Raw genomic sequence first — 21,587 nt, 5'->3', positions numbered from 1 at the left:
TTTATTTGACAGCCGATGACGATATCTTGGTAAGCAGGGTGGCCGATAGCCGATATAATAAAAAATTATATTAATGTTTAAGAAATTTGAAATAATTTGATAATGGATAAAACTTTAGATGACAAAGTATCTTTCACAAATAAATATTTTAATATAAATATAAGGAAAAGGAAGGAAACACTGTAACCAACAGTTCACTCCGTTTCCTGGCAAGTTTGTGTGCATTAGGATTCATGTTTTTAAATAAAGCCAGGGTAACACTCATTTTACATACAGCACACCGAGAAAATTACATGAATATGACATTGGGCAAATGCGTAAAGCACAGCATAATTTGAAATCACGAGTTTAAATTTTAACACACAGAACACGCGATCATGCTGAATAAAAATGCACACTTCACAGCTGGATTTTACCAAGTCAGCAAGGATTGTAAAATTAAATGTTCATTTATCATTCAAAGATTTGTTTAAAACTTATCGGCCAATGCCAATATTTGAAAAAATGCCAAATATCGTCCGATATATCGGCCATGGCGATTTATCGGTCAGCCAGTACTTGTAAGTGCAGTAATGCTTCCTAAATATATACTGTAAATGGATTTAGAAAAGTCAATAAATACCCACCCAATAGTTACATTGTCTCCTACTACTTGGGATTGGTTTTAGCAATATGATCTTGTGTAATGTGTGTGCAGCTGTCTTTTTATGTGAGCCAGCCGTAGAGCTTGTTTCTCTTAGGCAAGTGTTGAAAGCTGCTCCTGAAGTGATCTTTCCTCCCTAAAGCACACCTGGTGACTGGCAGCATGCGGTTTCAAAAAAGCGTTGAAATATATTCCTTAGTTTTTTGCAAGTTGGCAGCAATATGGAATACAACATCTATAGGTCAAGTCACAAAGAAAAAAAAATATTTTTCTCTATCGCATAATATGCAGAGAGCAAAAAAAAAACAAAAATAAACATTCCATAGATTGAGCACTTCACATTTAATGTGATTATTTGAGTTTCATGAGACTGAGAAATACTGTCTGCAGTTTGTTTTGGCTCTTCATCCGTTTTTGGCCTGTTTTAGAGCATATTTCTAAATATTATTTTAGTGTAGTCCAAGTTTTGATTTGTTTAGGAAGATTTGATCTTGCAGAAAAAAAAGTATTTGGACCAATTTAGAATTTCTGTAAAGACTTTTGTGCTCTCTTTGCTGTTATTTGTTTGGTCAATGCATATTTGCAGAAAATCCAGATGTATCTGGCTGTAAGGCTGTATCTTCACCATCTGTCTCCAGAATCAGAGACCTGTTGGTGCCGAGCCAGACGCTCATTTGAATGCTAATAGTTTAAATGTCCTGTCTCAGACGAGTGGATGCATCTCCCCTATCACTTGATATTAGCCTGTACAACGGGTCTACACCTACTTCTTGCCCACCAGACATGCCAGATCTTTGGAGGATCTTAATTTGTGATGTATTATTCACATTGATTTTTACTGGCTATTTAAAGTTCAGCTACATCGTGGATATTGTAATTATTTTGATGTGTTTTTATTTGGGCATTAAGGAAGATGTCTATAGAAGTTTGCAATTTTTCATATGATAAAATGTATGCTGTTGAATATTGCTGTTTATTACTGAGTTGGTGCAAAGAAGTGAAAATGATGACGTTTTTTTCTTAACGGCAAATACATAAATATTAACATGGTAACATTGACCACACAACCAATCTTACAGTGTCAATTTTTCAAAACTGAGATTTATGCTTCATCTGAAAGCTGAATAATTAGCTTTCAATTGATTTATGGTTTGTTAGGATAAGACAATATTTGGCCAAGATGCAATTATTTGAATATCTGGTATCTGAAGGTGCAAAAAAAAAAAAAAATTGAGAAAATCACCTTTGGTTTTTATATATTTACGGTAGGAAATTAACAAAATATCTTCATGGAACATAATCAGGATACGTAATATCCTGGTGATTTTTGGCATGAAAGAAAAAAATCCATCATTTTGACCCATACATGTATTTTTGGTTATTGCAACAATTATATCCCAATTATTAAATATATACAATTATATATTATATCTTTTTTTGTTGTTGTTTTTTTTTATTATTATTACTATTTAAAAGTTTTTAATTTTAAGATATTTTAAAATTACATTTATCCCTGTGATGAAAAGCTGAAGTTTTAGAATCCATTACCTAAGTCTTAAGTGCCACATTGGTGATTTCTTCTTATTAAAAGCTGCTTAATGCGTTTTCTGAAACTTTTTTTCGTTCAGGATTCTTATATAAAGTTCAAAAGAACAGCAAATAGATTTTTTTTTAAACAGTGTTGAACTATTTTCTATTTGTTTGTGAACGTATTCTGTTGGCTCCATTAAGTTGAATTATATCACTTCTCCATAAAACCTTGCAGAAGCTGTTAAACTTGTACTCAGGCCCACATTAGGAGCTGTGTGTCAGTATTTATCCCGCTGTATGAAGGAGGGGAATGGCTCCCAGCTGGGAGATCGCTGCGCTCATGAATATCAGTATCATGCTCAAATTTATCTTGACAGATCAGAGTCACAAGGCAGTGTCTGCATGTTTATACATACAGACTTCAGAATATTATCAGACATGTTTTTCCTCCTCCTTTTGACAGGGAATAGGCTTTGAAAATCACCCAGATTGAAAAACACGATGAAAAAAACCCCACAACTGTAACTGCAGACAGATGAAAAGATAAGCTGAGAGAAACATTAGATATCATGTAATATACAAAACTACATTCAAAATTAATTTGAATGAAACAGGACAAAAATAGTTTTAAAACTTGATTTCTTTCACTGAGAGCTTAAAATGGATGTTCGATACCAGAGACTATAGTGGAGGATACGGCTGGCTCCTATTGGCTGAAACCTAAGCGGAAAAACCTAAAAAGGAAAATCGCTTCAGAGGAGGACCAAGTGTTTGCGATTCGATTCCTTTTTTTATGTTTTAGTTCTTGAATAACACACTGAATCTTGCACAATAAGTCCAAGAATGTGTTTTACGAGAGTAAACAGTATCTATTTTGATTTCTTGTTGATGTTTACATCTTTTATACATCCTCTCAGTGCTTTAGACACTTGGTATACTACTTCCTTAATGCACTGCGTGCGCATCTGGAGCTTAAAAATCCACAATCTTTTAAAGTGAAGAGAGGATAGGAACTGTTTGTGTTCTTAAAGCCAGAAAAATATGTTGGCTGTTTCTCTGTAGACCAAGCATGTAATAAAGTCACCCCTCAGCACCCCGTAATAATAACAGTCTGGCCAGGACCTGTGGATAAGGGATTGTGAGCGTGAGAGACCGCATCCGGTACGACTGTCCCAAAAACAGCCAGCCACAAACAGTTGTGGTGTTTCCTCTGGAATGAACATCACTGTTTACTGCTGAATTACACAAAATGGAGGAGACATGCTGAAGATGTGTCTCCTATGTTTTGTTCTCGGAAAGCAAAACCAAACATGATTCTGCAGTGTACGCTATGTAACTTTGTAACACTTCTTAAGTTGGTAACACCACACAATAAGTTATTGAAAAAAAATTTGTAAAAGTATTTTTTTTTTTATTAAAAGTAAAATAAACACAATTGGAATAAAATAAAATATAGTTGCTAAAGCAAAAATGTAGTTTAACTTGTACTAAATTAAAAACAACCCTATTTTGCCATTTTTAAGATTCCTGATATGGTTTTGGGGGTCTCCTGCAATAGGTTTACATGCATGCAAGTTCAAAAAATGCTTTTGTTTTCTCAATATATGCATTTAATATCACCACATTTTCTAACGTTTCTTAAACAATTTGTTCAAAGCAGTTCAAACATGCTTTCTAATCTAATCTCTCTAAACCCCTCCTTTCCGTGAGCCTTCTCTGCTCTGATTGGTCAGATTGCCCAGTCTGTTGTGATTTGGTCTACTGCGTACAGTGCGAGTCGGAAATCATATGATTCGATACGATACAATAAATAACTTTAGTTTAGAAACCAATTCTCACTATTAACTCGTTGCTCACTAGCATGTATATTACTAGCACATTTATACTTATAAAACACATATTAATGCTTATTCTGCATAAACATATTTTAGATCCCTTAATCCACCCCATACATATACTTAGCAACTAGCATACTAACTGTTTTTAAGCAGCAGATTAGGAGTTTATTGAAGCAAAAGTCATAGTTACATTACATTTATGCATTTAGCAGACACTTTTATCCAAAGTGACTTTCAGCGCATTCAGGCTACACATTATTTTACCAGCATGTGTGTTCCTTGGGAAACAAACCCACAACCTTTTGCGCTGCTAACATAATGCTCTACCACTGATCCACAGAAACACTGTTAATAGGTAATAGTAAATCTGGACCCCGAACTAAAGTTTATCTGAAATGGTGTGCCATCATAGAGACTTTATTTATTTCATCTTTCAAAATAAAACCAAGTTAAATGCAGTCCATTATTTATCCATTGCAAGTGTTTTCTTTATTGTATACCACTTGTAAGCTGGCAATGACTGTGTTTAGCTTCAACAGTTTTAACAGCAAAACAAATGTTCTGCTGTTTGCCGGCGCAGCCACTAAAGCGCCGCTCCACTGATAGTCATGTCAGCCAGTTGGCCGTCATCTATGTGGAAAAATGAAAGGCGACATCCGATTTGTTTCAGACATGTTCTGTTAGACTAGAAGAATTTTCACCCAAACCTAATTTAAACAACACTTACTACAAGTACAGTCAAGTTTCCAGTAGGACGCAATGGTGATATAGTCTGTAAAACCCTTTTGGCTACCAGAACAGACCTGAAACCACCCTAGTTGGTCGCTATGGTAATTTTCCATGTCTCATTGTATTTTCATCTGTTCGACGCTTTTTTCTGACGATTTAGAGCTCAGCTAGTTTCTTGTATTTTCAGCTGCCTGGTCTTCGGTTTCCCAGTTCACTTTGGCAATAAAGTATTTCCCACAAACAATCATGTAGAATTAGTGTAATATTATGCAATGATTAAAATATTTTTCAGCGGATTAACAATATGAATTTGAGCAAGAACTTTCAAGAAACAAGAAAACTGTTTTACATCGGTTTACACTTTTGAGTTCAAGTAAGTTTTTGTTTGTCTGTGGTCACATGGTTTTTCATATCAATCTCTTGTGTTTTCTCCACAGGATTTTGAGTAACAATAAAATCCAGGAACTTCTGAATGGCTCTTTCGTTGGTTTATCATCACTGGAACGACTGTAAGTTTAATTTGTGCTACTTTTATTCTCTATTTTTTTTAGAACGTTTAATTATCTTATGCACCATCAATATATTGTGATTATGACCATTTCTGAGTGGTAACCTAAATTTCGTCTAAGAACTTAATCCAGAACCATCCTTCCCTTGTGAAAAAAAGTATACTATCATTCTTTCAAAAAAGACGACTTATTAATATATATATTTTTTATCATGCTTTTTTATCTTTATCAGCTTAAGATAGTGTGTAATGTTGCTGTTTGAGGTTATAAAGCTGTAAGTGCACTCTAAAGTTGAGTTACGATTTCAAACACTTAATTGCAATTAAATGAAAATGTTTTGTAGTTTGAAATTATATATTAAAAGTAATTAGTTTTGTTGTTTTTTTTACTCTTGAGTAGGACTTGAGTGGATTTTGATAATGTCATTTTATAATTATATTTTTAGCATAATTTTTTTTAACTTAAATACACTTGAATGTCATTTCGATTGATACTTAATTGCAATTACACCTTTATAATGGAGTTGCAATTTACTGCATTTAAAATATATTAACCTTATTGAAACCACAATCAAGTACTTTACATGTGCTTAGTTATGTTCGAACGGCACATCAAAATAAGTGTTGTATTTCAAGATTGTGCTTTAAAGTAGAACTTAATAAAATGAAGTGCATTGCTTTTTCACAAGGGTTGAGAATCAAATGATGATGTTACTGACTGCACTACAACAAAAGTGGCACCCAAAGTAGTTTTCTTCTTTGTTGTCTTTATGCCATTGCTAGCCACTTTTGAATTTATGATGAATTATTTAAATATGTGATGATTACAATTCAAAGCAAGGAATTCTTCGCAGTAGTGATGTCTCTGTTGATTATAATGGGAACAGTAGTTTTGTTTAATATGTTTTTGGCATTCTGAGTTGTTCTGAAAAGTTTATTTGGGGCAGACATGATCCGGTCTCTGATGTTAGCCGTTCCTGCGCCAAGACCAGCAGGTTTTTGGGGATGGTGCAAAGCTTCTTATTCTGAAATGGACAAGGTGTTAATGTTGTCAAGCAGAAAGTGAGCTAAGGCTGTTGGAGACCTCGAGGAGGTCATACTGAGGGGGCTCGTCAAGTGAAAGTTAATTATAGCTGTTGCCTTCAGGGAGCACAATTGTCTGGTCTTGGCATCGGTTTGCCTCTCTGCTCTGTACTTCCGTTAGGAATTCAGAGTCACTCACTGTAGCAGCGCTGGTCAAATGCTGGAGCTAAATTTAGAGCCTGTACATTGAAATGCCATATTTAGTGTTTGCTGTTAAGGTGCATCATGTTCCCAGATTTTCAATGAAAAGCAGCCGCTGACCAATGGATGTTTTCATAGAACCGGTTTCTTTCAAAGAGTAGTTGAATAAAGGCACTGACATTCTGGAAGTTTCTTTATTTAAAGAAAGCATTGATTTATTTGTGCTTGCTCTCATATAAGACTATACATTGGAATATGGAAACATGGAAGAGGTCCATTAGTTCTGTGCTTCACTTAGGCTGGAATGACATATGATGTCATCCTTGAGGAATGCTTCTAAGGATGTATTTTCCTTGTCCTTAGTGCAGGTCTTGTTAAAGGGTTAGTTAACCCCAAAATTTAAATTATGTCATTAATAACTCACCCTCATGTCGTTCCAAACCCATAAGACCTCCGTTCAGCTTCTGAAACCAGTGTAAGATATTTTAGATTTAGTCTGAGAGCTCTCAGTCCCTCCATTGAAGCTGTGTGTACGGTATACTATCCATGTCCAGAAAGGTAAGACAAACATCATCAAAGTAGTCCATGTGACTTCAGAGGGTCAGTTAGAATTTGTTAAAGCATCGAAAATACATTTTGGTCCAAAAATAACAAAAAATATGACTTTATTCAGCATTGTCTTCTCTTCCGGGTCTGTTGTGAGCCACTGCAGTGTAGAGATGTCTGGTTTGCAAATGAATCATTTGATTTAACCAGTTCTTCTTAGTGAACCGGTTGAACGAGTTCACCAAATCGAACTGAATCGTTTTAAATGGTTTGCGTCTCCAATACACATTAATCCACAGATGACTTAAGCTGTTTTTTAAGTTTTTTGACTTAAACTTTTTTAAAGTGGCTGACACTCCCTCTGAGTTAAAACAAACCAATATCCCGGAGTAATTCACTTACTCAAACAGTAAACTGACTGAACTGTTGTGAAGAGAGAACTGAAGATGAACACCGAGCAGAGCCAGATACCAAACAAAAGATTGACTCGTTCTCGAGTCAAGAACCGGTTGCATCGGTTTTCGGATCACCAGTACACTGAACCGAGAACCTTTTCTGTCGGATGCATTCGATTAGATGATCGAGGAGCTGATGATACTGTGCATGCGTGATTCAGTGTGAAGCAGAATCACACACAGTGCGTCTGAACCGAACTGATTCTTTTGATGATTGATTCTGATTCTGAATTTTCAATAGCCAAAAAAAGTGTTAAAAAACATGGATTTTTTTTTTTATTGATTTTGAAACACGTCTCTTACATTCACCAAGGCTGCATTGATATATATATATATATATATATATATATATATATATATATATATATATATATATATATATATATATATATATGTACCCGAGCATGATTATCCCCCTCCCCCGCTGTCCTAAGCGTGGCACAGAGTGTTCACACTAGTCAAGCAAACTGGGCTTTGGGGGTCAAACGTACACCCTTAATTGAATGTTAGTTACAGTTGAATAAAAATTTAGTATAGTTTGAATTTAAACTAAAAGCATTTAGTATAAAAAAGAGTTGTGTGTGTATATGAGTGAGTGAGTGTGTGTGTGCGTGTGTGTGTGTGTGTGTGTACTACTACTCATATAATTTTTTTTTTTTTTTTTGTCATTTCACATTCATTCATAAATTATGCCTCATCTTTTTTTTTCTCCTAATGCCACTGGACAATTTAACAAGCATCACAGGTCTTACCACTAAAACAAGTGCCATACACATGTCATGGTACCTCCAAATGAAGAATTCTTCAAGCTTGGCTCTCTTCTCAGTTTTCTGGGCTGAGAGAGATCTGGGAATCTTCTCAGACAACAAAGAAACAGATGGACTTTTGACTTGTGTTCTGCTTGAATGCAAAAGATATTGATGTTCATTACGGTTGTGATTGTTCTGGAACCCTGTGTTCCAGCGCGCAGTAAACCTTGTCGTCTTGAGAGATGCGTGAGGAATTGAGAGCTTCCAACTGGACCATTTTAGCCTTTTGCAAAGCGTCATTTTGATTCAAGACTCAATCTGAGCATCGTTCTGTTTATAATGTGAGGGAATTCTTCCCTCTTCTTATGTTGGGAGAATGATACAGTTCAGGGAATAAAGAGCTGAAGCCTTGTCTTTAGAACACGTTGGAAGTGTAAACATCTTTGATCTTCACACGCTTTGAAAGCCTGAGGAATTCATCTTCCGCTCTCTTGACGGCTCGGCGGGTTTCTGCGTCTGGGCTTTCACGGCACAGTTACCTTCCAGTGCTGCTCCCTCTGTGCCCTCTCTGGCTTTCTGTTTTAACACTTCTCTCTCACTCCGATCCCTTCTGCCCAGAGCACAGCGCTGCTTTTGTCATTCGAATGAAAGGCGCTGAAGCCAGAGATGTCAGCAGTCTGATTCACACATTATTCTCTTGCTCTTTGTCTTTGTGCTGGTGTGTTGGCTTTTGTGTATGTACTCATAAAGAATTGGTGATTCATTTTTTTTTCACCTCACACCCTATGAAGGCCTGCCTTATTGCAGTTAAAGACATAGTTCACCTAAAAATTAAAATCCCTTCATTTTGTTTTAAACTTGAATAAATAACTTCTGTGTAAGTTGTCCATATACTGTAAGTGTATATGAACAGCTTCCACAGATGTTTACACACATTAAACCAATAAATACAAATATTTACTTTATGGAAATATTTCCAAACTTTATGGAGAAGTTCATCAAGATAGCTGACGAATGTCTGATGGGTTGATAGAGTGAAAACTTAAAATGTAAGTTGAATAAACCAATTCAGAAACTGCAAATTGTGTCAACTTTAAAAAAAAAAAGAATAATAACTGAGGCCATCCTTAAAAATATTCTTGTTTGCCGTAACCCGACCAACCCTGTCAATTTAGGTCCGACTCAATTATTATAATTTTTTATGCTTTTAGTCTGACTGACTTGCCGGTTGTACATTTGCGTCAAGACTGACCAATTATTATTATTTTTTTACTCTTCAAAGACATCTAAAAATTTCATTAAAACAGCTCGACACTGCTTTAACTTGGCACAAAGATCTTTTCCCATCCCTTCTCCCGTCTAGTCTAAAACTTCGAAAAACTATTGCTCAAATCGATTGGACCAACCAACACAAGTTTCGAAAACTAAAATAGGAAATTGATTTTAAAGGCCTTCTCTCGGAGCACATCCAGGTCTTTTTTCTTTTTTTTTTTTTGAACACGTGTCACACAGCAACTGTAGCTTCGGACACACACGCATAACAGCAAATAATACTTCTGCACAATGTTTCTCTATTCAGGTATTCAGACAGTCTCATGCATACACATACAGATTCAGGTAAGAATCGCCGTATGCGATTTGTTTTTGTTGATATTTCTAATCGTAAACACAGCCATGTTGAAGCCTGCAGTAAACGTTTCGCATTGTTATGGCAGTCCACTCTGCTTATTGTTTTTCGAGAATGTTGCACTTCTGTTTGTCATTGTGCACGTAACTTAACGCCATAAATCATCAGAAATATTGGTCTTTACCAATGTATTGAATTTTTACATTCATCCTTCCTGTTGTCCATGGATTTACCTATATTTGGTGTTATTTGCCGTATAAAATGTATTTAGACATGTAAAATCGATTTTACAATTGATTCAATGAACACTTGTCTCTCAAAAACATTTAATTTTCTTCTCACCTGAAATTCATGCAATAAACATGTTTTTGACAAAGATTTCAATTTGTTTGTGGTCTATATAGCCTGCATCAAAATGAGGCCACGGGTTGAAGACCCAGTCAGTGACGTCACGATATGATAATTTGTTTAAATCCATACCTACGTAATCACAGTCACCAAAATGTTATTTTTTATTTTTTTTTATTTTACATTGAAACTTGAAAAAACAAATAGACCTACCTACCGACCCTTTAAAAAAAAAAAAAAAAAAGTACTGTTAATGCAAACCAAAATATTTTTAAGGAAGGCCTGAAACCACAAACCAAAAGCATTATAGAGTAGGTCTTCTTGGTGTAGCAGTGAACTATTGACTAAAATTAAATTGAGTTTAAAAGCCTAAATTAAATCTGTTAATCATACAAAGCAATCACATCTCTTCACAACTTGGATTAAATGGCAGTGAGACAGCGTATTCGTGTTGAAATTTGACTACACATACATTTGCATCATGTCTTAATGTATTCTGGGAAAAGCATTGGGTGTACTGTATTCCCCCTTTTCTCCCCTCGCTCTTCCGACCCTTTATGAGCAGTGCTTCCGGGCCGTGTGTTTGCCTTTCCACTCCAGAGAACTGCCCACTGTGACCTAAAGCTCCAGCAGCTCTTCTCTGTGGGAATGTGTTTTCTCACAGAGAGAAAAGGCTTTTCCATGTGCTATTCCACATTTTCTTTACATAAAAACCTATTCCGTATGAGTTTAGAAATATTTCTTAATGAAGAGTGGCGTGTCATACCTGACTCATGGGTAAAATTCTGTTGGGAGTGGGGGTGGGGGGGGGGTTAATAAAAGTAACTTAATTTATTTATATGCATAAAATAAACACAATATTATAACATACAGTTGCACAAAAGACTATAAATGTACAAGTGAACTTAACTGTGCAAGTCGTGTGGATCCATTGTGGATGCGCTCTTCCCTTAACAACGCGCTAAAACACTGGCGAACAAAGATTCTGTTACGTTATTTTACAGTAGCTAATACTCTCATTATGTGTGTTTCCAATGGCCCTTGAGTGTAGTTTGGGCTCCTCCTCAGTGCATCCCATAGATGTTGTCATATGTCTTGCACACATCCAGTCTGTCTTTCTTCATTAGTAACCTGCAGTTATATAGGAGGTGTTGGCTTTTATCTTTAGCTCTTTGCACTCTTTCTTGTCATGTAGGCAACAAGTTAAGAACAAATATGAATATGCAATATAGTGCAGATGTTTGAGAGATGAGGACTGTTTGAATGTTTTTCTTTCCCCTCTAAAACTTTGATGCACATCGTCTCAGTTTATATTACATGCACATTTTTAAAAGACTAGTTCACTTCCAGAATTAAAATTTCCTGATAATTTACACCCCATGTAGTATGCTGATTTGCTGCTCAGGACATTTTTCTGGTTATAATCAATGTTGAAAACAGTCGTGCTGCTTGGTACGTTTTCAAATGTTGCTGTTCTTAAAGAAAGCCTATAATCATTGATTTCACCTTAGTCTACCTTCTGTCTCTCATCGTATTGCGTGCCCACTCCACCCTCAAACCACAAATAGCACGACATCAAAGTGGCTCACGTGTTTAGTCGGCCTTTGACGCAGGAACTTTGTGATGTGATGATGTTTTCAACAGAGCTAGCTGACTAGCACAGGTGTGGGCTTTGGGTATCAGTGACGGTAGCCTTTGAACTTTTCTGCCCCTTTTCTTACACTGGATTCTGGGATTGTTGAGCGCTCATTTTACGTTCTGTCAGTGGTGTTCAGTCAGCTTCTGCTATACTAAACTGCCTTCTTATACCACTGATCACATTACTGTGGTCATTCTTAAATTACAGCATGTCATTTCCTATATTTAATTCATAGTTAAAAGGCAGGACATCAGGATATTATTGAATCACCTAAAATGATTCATTTTGCCGATTGAGTTACTGCGTTTGAAGAGCTTCCAATCCACGAGCTATGTTACACTGCTAAACGAGAGTGATTTATTATGGGCTCTGCGTTCGCTTATGGCTGTTAGCAACAGCACGTCACAGCATCAAAAGGTTTGAGTGTTATACCCACTGGCATGTTTTCTGAGTTTTTAATAACCTGTTATTATAGGGCTGGGTTGGCTCAGTTTGGCTCATGTTTGAAATTAACCAAAGGCCTTTTTTTTTTTTTTAGTGTTTGATAATGTTCACCATCTAAAATTGTTTTATTGTTTGTTTCTTTTTCTTCACAGTGACATAAAGAACAACATAATCACACATATTGAACCGGGAGCTTTTTATGGACTTTCCGCCCTCAAAAGACTGTAAGTATAATCTGAAACATTTCTAACAATCCTCAAAATGATCCACGTTGACACAGATCAGTGGAAATGACTAAAAGTGCTGTATTATGCATGCCAGGCCTGTAGTTGGCGATGTCACGAAGCGTCTGCACTTTATACTTTAGTTGAACTTCATGTATTAAGATAACTAACACAAAAACTGAAATCTAAAGTAATAAAATTAAACGGGGAGCAGCGTTTACTACACAGAGCCGCTATTTACTGACAGGTTGTGCAAAATATGATCAGTGAACAACGGCTCTATGTAGTAAATGCTGCTCCACGTTTAATAAGTAAATGCTGCTCAATGTAAAATCATGCACGTGTACAGATTTACCACTGATTACCGAATCGGCTTTACTGACAAGATGCAAATTAATTATCGGGCGATATATATCGTTCATCCCTAAAAAAGATTTAAAGACAAAGTAATAAAATGAGCTAATAAATATGAATGTATAAAGGAGTAGTTAACTCTTTCCACACCTTTGACGAGTTATCTCCTCATTTAGAAGACAAACGCTTCCCCGCCATTGATGAGTTTTCACGGCTTTTCTTGTTTTCACTGATGTACACTCTGGGACGTAATTACACATCTTCTGAATTAATACAAAACCTCCCGAACAAAAACACACATGAACAGGACGGAGAAACGAGTGATCTCTTATGTAAACAGATGCATATGATAAATAATCCGATCATCAGTAATAAATGGCATATAAATGAAAACTGCATAATGTTATGGAGTAAAATGATAATCCAGGGAGTGGTATTTGTCTGTGCAAGCTTTGGAGGTGTTGATGGAAGCGATTTAATGGATTTATGCTTTGATAATTGTATTGAACATTATCCAGATGTAGTTTTAGATAAAAAATGAGATTTTCTCAACCTTTTGCTCAAAATTATACATTTTTATGTAGCCTACCTATATTCAAGTGTTGCTAAAAAAAAAAAGAATGCTGTAAGCAGATTTATTTATCTGAAAGTTTTTTTTATATATATATTATTATTTTTCAAAAGTGCTGGCGGGGGAAAAAGTTAAGCAATAAATATTTATTTTGTTATAATAAAATATAAATATTTTTATTTTAAATGCTTAAATTCTGACATTAGTAATTTTTTCATTTTTTAAAATTTCTCAAACTAAAAGGAAATTACCAATGTTAAAAAGACAAAAACATGTAATTTAATTTTGTATGTATGTGTATATAAAGGAACATAAAGGTCAAGATTAATTATTAATTTAAAGGAACATAAAGGTCAGGACTGAATTTTAAATTGTTTTATACACACACACACACATATATACACATACATACATACATAAAACAATGAAAATAATTTCTCAACCTTTATGCTCCTGTTTTACTATCAGATTTTTTGGTCATAAATTGATTTCTTCATGCACCCCTCCCCCCCTTTAATCTTATTATGTGTAAAGATTAAATCCTGACATTGATCATCTTGTTGCGGTTACTAAAACTTGAACTAAAATGACAGTGACAGTATAAAAAGTAGTTCTGCTTGACACCTCTGTTGCGGAAATGCTCTGATTCAAGTGAAAACAGCTTCACTGTTGGGTGTGTGCAACCACAAAAATAAGACTTCATCTCTCTGCAGTTCTTCACTCCAGATGGACGATGTCCAGACAGCACTCTGCACAGCTTGACTGATGCTATTGACTTTAACATCCCATTAGTTGTGTGTGTGTGTGAGAACTGTTGAGACTTGGAGAAAGAAAGGATAGTTTGTTCTGTGTTTGGTGTGTAGTGAAGTAAGCAGCATGCATATATGGCGAGCGGTCGGTTATATACGTTCTCTTGTGAGGTTCGCGTGTATGGCGCAGCCGTGTAATAGGACTCAGTCCTTGCCAATATAAACTTCTCTTTGGCTGGCTAAATGGAGAGGTATGCGGCTCCCCTGAAAAAGAATCGTTGCCGTCCAAACTTTTGAGAGAGGGTGCACAAGATGAATTTACACAGTTTTAGAGCCCAAGTTACTTTGCCAAATCTAGAGCAGATAATGTCAAAGTGTCCTGAACTTTAAAAGAAATTGCTGATGCTAATTACCAAACTGCATTCAATTAGTTATTAGCTTAAGAAGATGAATGCGTGAGAGATGATAATACCTTAATGTGTTATCTAAAAGACAGTATTATAAAATCATGATTGAGCATTATTCATATTTTATTAAACTGTAAAATAATTATTTTTATAAGTTAACTGGAACACAATTAAATGTCAGGGGCAATTCTTTAAAAAGAGAAATAATTTGTATTTATAAAATACAAAAAATATTTAAAAAAAAATATATATAATTTAAAATATTTTTCATACAAGGTCACATACTTTATTTCTAAAAACTTAAACTTTATTACTTTAAATATAAATAATCAGTGTTGTTGATTAGTTGTTTACATCTCAATATTTAACAACAGCTGTATCAACTTACAGTATTTCTCAAAACTTAGGAATTATTTTTAAGTGTTTTTAATGAAGTCTCTTATGCTCACTGAGGCTGGATTTATGTGCTTAAAGATAGAGTAAAACGCTAATATTGTGTAAAATTATTGCATTATTTTAAAAATGTAACTTATTCCTGTATTATAACTAAGCAAAGTTCAGCATCATTGCTCCAGTCTTCAGTGTCACATGATCCTTCAGACATCTACTTAGTATTTATGCAGAAACCAGAAAATGTTTCTTAATGTTTCTTGATGCATTAAATGGATCAGTAAAACTAATTGTGATGACAAAATAAATTCTGTTCTTTTGAGCTTTTTATGAAACAAAGAATCCTGAGAATTATTTTTCCCCCCAAAAAAATATAAAGCAATAAGAACTGTTTTTACATTGATAAAAATAAGGACCTATTAATAATAACTGAGCACCAATAATAATTGAGCAGCAAATCATCATATCAGAATGATTTCTGAAGATCATGTGACACTGAAGACTGGAGTAATGATGCTGAAAATTCAGCTTTGATCACGGCAATAAATAATTTTTTTTAGATCATATTAAAATAGAAAATTGTTATTTCAAATTATACAAATTTTTCACAATATATTTATTTATTTATTTTTACTGTGTTTTTGGTCAAGTAAATGCAACCTTTGTGAGCTTTGAGAGATATATAAAAAAAAAAACATGTTTTGATAAGTACTGTATGTGCTTGATAAACAGCATGCACATGTCAAATTGCTAATTTATATGGAGCATCTCCCACAGAAATTGCATCAGTAAGAGACTGAAGTAAGCAATAAGGGAGCAGAAGGAAAAAGGACCACCATTCACCTCTTATACAACAAATAATGATTTAGACGATGAATAATAACTATTCGTGCAAGGGCTTTTTTATGCAAAACACAAGCCACACATTCCTCATTGTTAAGCTCTCTGTTATGGTAGTCACTTCCATTTCCATTGTGAGTCAAATATATGATCGTACAAAGGGTTTGTATCATGGGACTCGCCATTAAATTCAAATTTCAAACTATTTATGCTTTTTTGTTTCATAAAGGTGTGACTAGGATAAATGCTTATTTATTGTCATTCTGTAATCATATCTGTGCACTTCTCAACCACACATTTATGTGCTTTTGAATGTTGGAATGAAGCTTTTTGTAAACCACAGTGCTGTGTTTTTTTATGTCTCTTGCTTGTATGTCTGAAACATGTGGCTTGACATGAAAGCGGGTGATTAGATGGGGTTTAGAGACCATTGCCAAAAGCATGTCTTGTCCTGTATAAAGACTGGAACATCTGCTAGATTGACAGGAATAATTATGTTTTGTCGAGGATGCAATGGTAGTTTGGCTGTATATACAGGCAGCGATGAGATCATTTCCTAACTGGTGTTTGGTGAAGTGTCTCGTGTTTTTATAAGGGATGTTTTGCTCAAGAAAGGCAGTTATACATGGCTGTATGGATGCTCTGTATTGTTGATTAATTGAAATAAATCTGAAATAAAATATAACTAATAGATGAAAATACTTATTACTGTCATTAATTGCTCACACTCGTCGTTCCAAATCCGTAAGACCTTTGTTCATCTTCAGAACACAAAAAACACAGATATTTTTGATGAAATCAGAGAGCTATCTGACCCTCCTTATACAGCAACACGACTGAAATGTTCCCAGGCCCAGAAACATAGTAAATACATCTGTAAAACAGTCCATGTGACATCAGTGGCTCCACTTCAGTTTTGCGATGCTATGAGATGTAACGGTATGAAAAATACTTATCACGGTTATAGTGAACAAAATGATCACGGTTATCAGCATTATTACGGTATTGTTAAAATGTGCTGGAAATGTAAAAAAAAATACAGACACACAAATCACTTCACCAAGTTTTATATTTAAAAATCAACAAAGAACAAATAAAATGACGTTTTTTTTTTTGTATAATCACTAAAACAATAACATTACCAATGATGTTCGGATTTTAAATGACAGCGTGACTGACAACAGTTTAATAGCATGTTCAAATATCTCATGTAAATGTTTTGAATGTTTAATAAAAAGGTAAACCTCACATTTCAACCTTCAAATAAAGAAAAGATTGATAAGTGATTTATATATATTTTATTTCTGCTCCATAAATAATTATAGATAACATAATATGAATTGTTAACATGTTTAGAATCCACATAAGCTTGTTTTTCATCAACTGGTAAAAATTGACAGCAGGGCATGGAAATTCGGTCTGTTTTTGGCCAGACAAAAACCGCACACTGAATAAATTTAGAAGTCTTTATAAATCCACTCCCTGACAGCAGGTGGCGCTTATGGAAAAGCTTAATTAGAGCCGTTTCCCATTACCTCCATGAAACAAAGTGATTAAGAACACTTCTTTAGGTATTACATGGAGCAAAGATGAAAACAAAATGCCATCGAATTGTTTCTGAAGACAGTCAGAACCTTCAGAGGTACCTTCATATAATTAATTAATTCATATATTAATTTGTATAATTCATTTAGCACTCTTTAAAAACCTTCCAGCCATTAAGCCCTATTTTTACTCAAAACGAAACTACTCTGTGTGCTGTGTGCACGTGAGACTGTTACTTAAAACTGTTTTATTCTGGACTGTAATTATTTATCGCAGTAATTTGATACGGTTTTAATAATAATTAAAAGATGAAATGGTAAAGCTAACCATGGGGAATTTTATCATGATTTAAGTGGTATTCGTTACATCCCAATTCAGGAATACTTCTTTTTTTTGCGCAAAGAAAACAAAAATAACTTAATTTACCTAACCATTCTTCTCCCCCGAGTTACATCTTCCGCCATTTTGGAGAGTACCCAAGAACGTATTGGATGTAATCAGAGTTGGTTACGTTCGGCGGGAGAGTGCACGCACAAAAGTAATCTGCGTAATAAATGTTGTTTACACTCAGGGGAAACACTGTTTATGAACCGTACCCCAAACACGAACTCTTAAAACTTGAGTAACGGTTCCTGTATGCATTTACACAACACTTTCTATTATCTTTTTTATTTTATTTTTTCTTGCAGAGACTTGTCCAAAAACCTGATCGGCTGCCTCCATGTGGACGTCTTCAAGGGCCTCACAAACCTCGTTAAACTGTAAGTTATTATCAATTTTTTCTACTATATGAACTTGACAATGACAATTGTTCTATTATTAACAAAATACCATTAATGTAGGTTATTTATAAGCAGTGCTGGGGAAGGTTACTTTTGGAAAACAATACACTGCAATATTGTGTTAATCCCTAAAAAAAGTAAATTATGGCGTTACTTAGTTACTTTTTATGGAAAGTAATGCATTGCGTGACTTTTGCATTACTTTTTCTTATCTGGGCTTACTTGTTTGTTTTTAATATAATTTTTTTTTCCAACAAACAAGTTTTGCTTATTAGTGTGGTTGAATTGAATCATCGAAGGTCAGCAGCAAATACAGAATTGGGATTAAAAACATAAATTATATTTGTGTATATTTAACATTTATTTGTTGGTTTGCGTTTGTGATATTCTGAGTTTGCATTTGACTGTTTTTATTCATTTTGAGGAATACTGAATCTGTTTTTGTGCAAGTGAGATAAGTAAAAGCCTGTTCACATTTAATCTAGAGTAAGAACAGAAGAGCTGTCAGTCAGTAAATGGGAAAACAAAGTAACTGGTGTTATTTACTTGAAAAAGTAACTATTTTCTTGTAATTTTAAAAGTAATGTTACTTTCCTAGTTACTTGAAAAAGTAATCTGATTACATAACTCACGTTACTTTTAATGTATTACACCCAACTCTATTTCTAAGTAATGTGAGACACATTCATAACAACAAAATGTCACATTATTTTAGTGTAAAATGAATCCAGCAATACACATTTCACAGACTTTCACAGCAATACACATCCACTTATCAATCCTACCATCTGTCTGTGTGTTTATCTGCTGATATTCATATTAGACTGCGATGATGAGAACACAAATGTCATTGGTGGTGTTTGGTTGAGACTCATTAGCGTGATCACCCTTCACAGAATGCTAAAGCTCATAACAGGTGTTGTTAGATGATGAGCATGTTAACGTTGATGTCTTGTGAGTGCAGCGACAGCTGCTGGAGTAACTGTGAGCGTCGTCTTCACCTGCTGAAGGTGAAGATTAGAACTGGTCCAGTTATTTCAATAAAGACAGCAGCTGAAACTCAACAGATTTCAACAGATCAATATATGTGATGTCAAGTGTACACAGGAAAAACTGAAAACAAACTGTTTGATGCTTTTTCATTTAATATTTTAAAGAATCCCACTTGAATAAATGGGACCAGAATTTTATATATATACATACATACATACATACATACACATATATATATATATATATATATATATATATATATATATATATATATATATATATATATATATATATATATATATATATAATTTTTTTTTTTTTTTTTTTTTTTGCCATTGGTGGTAGAGAGAGTTGTCACCAAATTAGTAAAATAATTTAGCACACATTTCACAGATGTCCAGAGCAATGCGAGCTATTTTGTAATAGTATTGTGAATAATCAATTCCAATTTCTTTGAAGTTGTAAATAAAACAAAGCAGTTATTTTTTTATTTTTATTATCAGTTCTCTTTGTGATTATTGTGTACATTGTATTAATGTCTTTAATTAGTTTCTTTTATTTTAAGGTTTTAGTAATTTAGTTGCTATTTTTTATATTTCTGTATAGTTTTCATTAATATTTATTTCAGTAAAAAACTGTATATATTAAAATAAAAAATAAAAAAATAGAATATACATTTTATATATAATTTGATCTTATTTCAGTGATATTTAATTTATTTCAAGTTTTATGGCCTTAGTTTTACTTAACTTGAATAACCCTTAAACTATGACTATTTGGAGTACATTTTACACAAATACTATTTCACTTTTTCTTCAAAAATTCACATTTAATTCAATGTGTCGCTTGCTTTTCCTTCGTAGCTGTTTGTGAAATTCACTTCTGATTTCTGTTTTTCAATGCAAAAATGAGTCATGAAGTTAACATCAGTTGTCATTTAGCATAATACATTTTGCTCATTAATTCCCCCTTTTTATCATAGTAACCTTTCAGAGAACAAGTTTTCTTCACTGTCTCAAGGGATTTTCGACAGCCTCGGCTCTCTGAAAATACTGTAAGTATTTTGTTTTACTATGTATCATTTGCACATAAAACTGCAATGCAAGCACAAATGTCACCCGCAACAGCTAAAACAGATTAGATAATTAGTGCTTGTGTTGTTCACAAACTTTCAGACACTGGAGATAAGGTTTCATCACACTTGGCGTGTCTTCAAACATGTTTAAGCTTGGATAGGAGCCATGCAGAGTTTGAGTTTACCCTCAGACCTAACTTTAGTGCATCCATTGACACACACTCTGTCCAAAGGAGTGTTCTTGTGATCTTATTATTGGCACCGTTGTGGTTTTTATGATTTTGGAACATACATTTTTAGGGAGTTTGATAGCCCTTATCTTCTGTGCGACTGTAACCTGCAATGGCTGGTGGTCTGGATCAAAGAGAAGGCGATCGGGGTGAAGGAGACTCGCTGCTCGTTCCCTCGCTCCCTGCAGGGTCAGCTGATAACCTCGCTCAGACCCCAAACACTCACCTGTGGTAAGAATGCACACTCTCTTTTCCACTAACACCTCTTGTTTTAATACTGAACTAATGATGTGATATGTATATGTATATATATTCTATTCTATTCTATTTTCTTGTAAAAAAAAAATATATATTTAAATGTAAATGTATTAAAATATTTTTATTTTTTATTTTATTTATTTAAATATTTATTTATTTCATTATAATCACTAATTATACTTACTAAGATTTGGTTCGAATAAGCAGTGATATATTTTTTAAAATTGTGTTTATAGTATTTATTTTGAATTAGCTTTTTATATTGTATTAGTTTTTAGGATTATTTTTAAGCATTATTTTAGGATAAGCTGTATGATAATTTAGTTGTATATATATTTTAAAATTTTAATATAATACATTTTTATGTGTGTGTGTATATATATATATATATATATATATATATATATATATATATATACACATATATATATATATATATATATATATATATATATATATATATATATATATTATAGTGTATATATATTATAGTTCTCATCAATTATTAAATACATTTATTAGGTTCTGACAGTAAGTGTTATTTTAGTATTATTTACACACTATTATAGTATTTTATTTACTAATATATTTTCAGTTTTCCTTTTAAGGTTAATTTAGGTTTTAGTAATTTTGTTGTGTGCTTTTGTCATTCTTATTTGTGTGTGTTTTTTTTTTTTAATCTATTAAGTTTATTATATTTTTATTTTCTAAAAGTTGCTTTTTTTACTTTTTATTTCATTAAGTTGCTAAGGTAACATTTATATTTCTAACTTTATTTCAACTTTATTTCACACATCATGAAAATGGTTTTTAATAGTTTTAGTTTTGGTTAACAGTAGCAAAACGGGAGCAAACAGGTCAGGTATTGCCTACATTGTTCGCAAACAGG

General features: G+C 33.8%; 1 protein-coding gene across 2 annotated transcripts in view; it reads left to right on the top strand.

Moving 5' to 3' along the window:
• LOC113051704 (adhesion G protein-coupled receptor A3-like) overlaps window positions 1-21,587 on the top strand; it is a 43,886-nt gene that overhangs the window by 3,622 nt on the left and 18,677 nt on the right. For both annotated transcript variants that reach the window (XM_026215668.1, XM_026215669.1), the window contains exons 2-6: window positions 5,178-5,249; window positions 12,433-12,504; window positions 18,050-18,121; window positions 20,118-20,189; window positions 20,511-20,671. In XM_026215668.1, coding sequence (XP_026071453.1) covers window positions 5,178-5,249; window positions 12,433-12,504; window positions 18,050-18,121; window positions 20,118-20,189; window positions 20,511-20,671 — 449 coding nt within the window. The remainder of the gene's footprint in view (window positions 1-5,177; window positions 5,250-12,432; window positions 12,505-18,049; window positions 18,122-20,117; window positions 20,190-20,510; window positions 20,672-21,587) is intronic.

The sequence above is a fragment of the Carassius auratus genome, chromosome 32 (genome assembly GCF_003368295.1).
Source record: "Carassius auratus strain Wakin chromosome 32, ASM336829v1, whole genome shotgun sequence".
Taxonomy (NCBI): Eukaryota; Metazoa; Chordata; class Actinopteri; order Cypriniformes; family Cyprinidae; genus Carassius; species Carassius auratus.
This window is presented reverse-complemented; position numbering and strand designations above follow the sequence as displayed.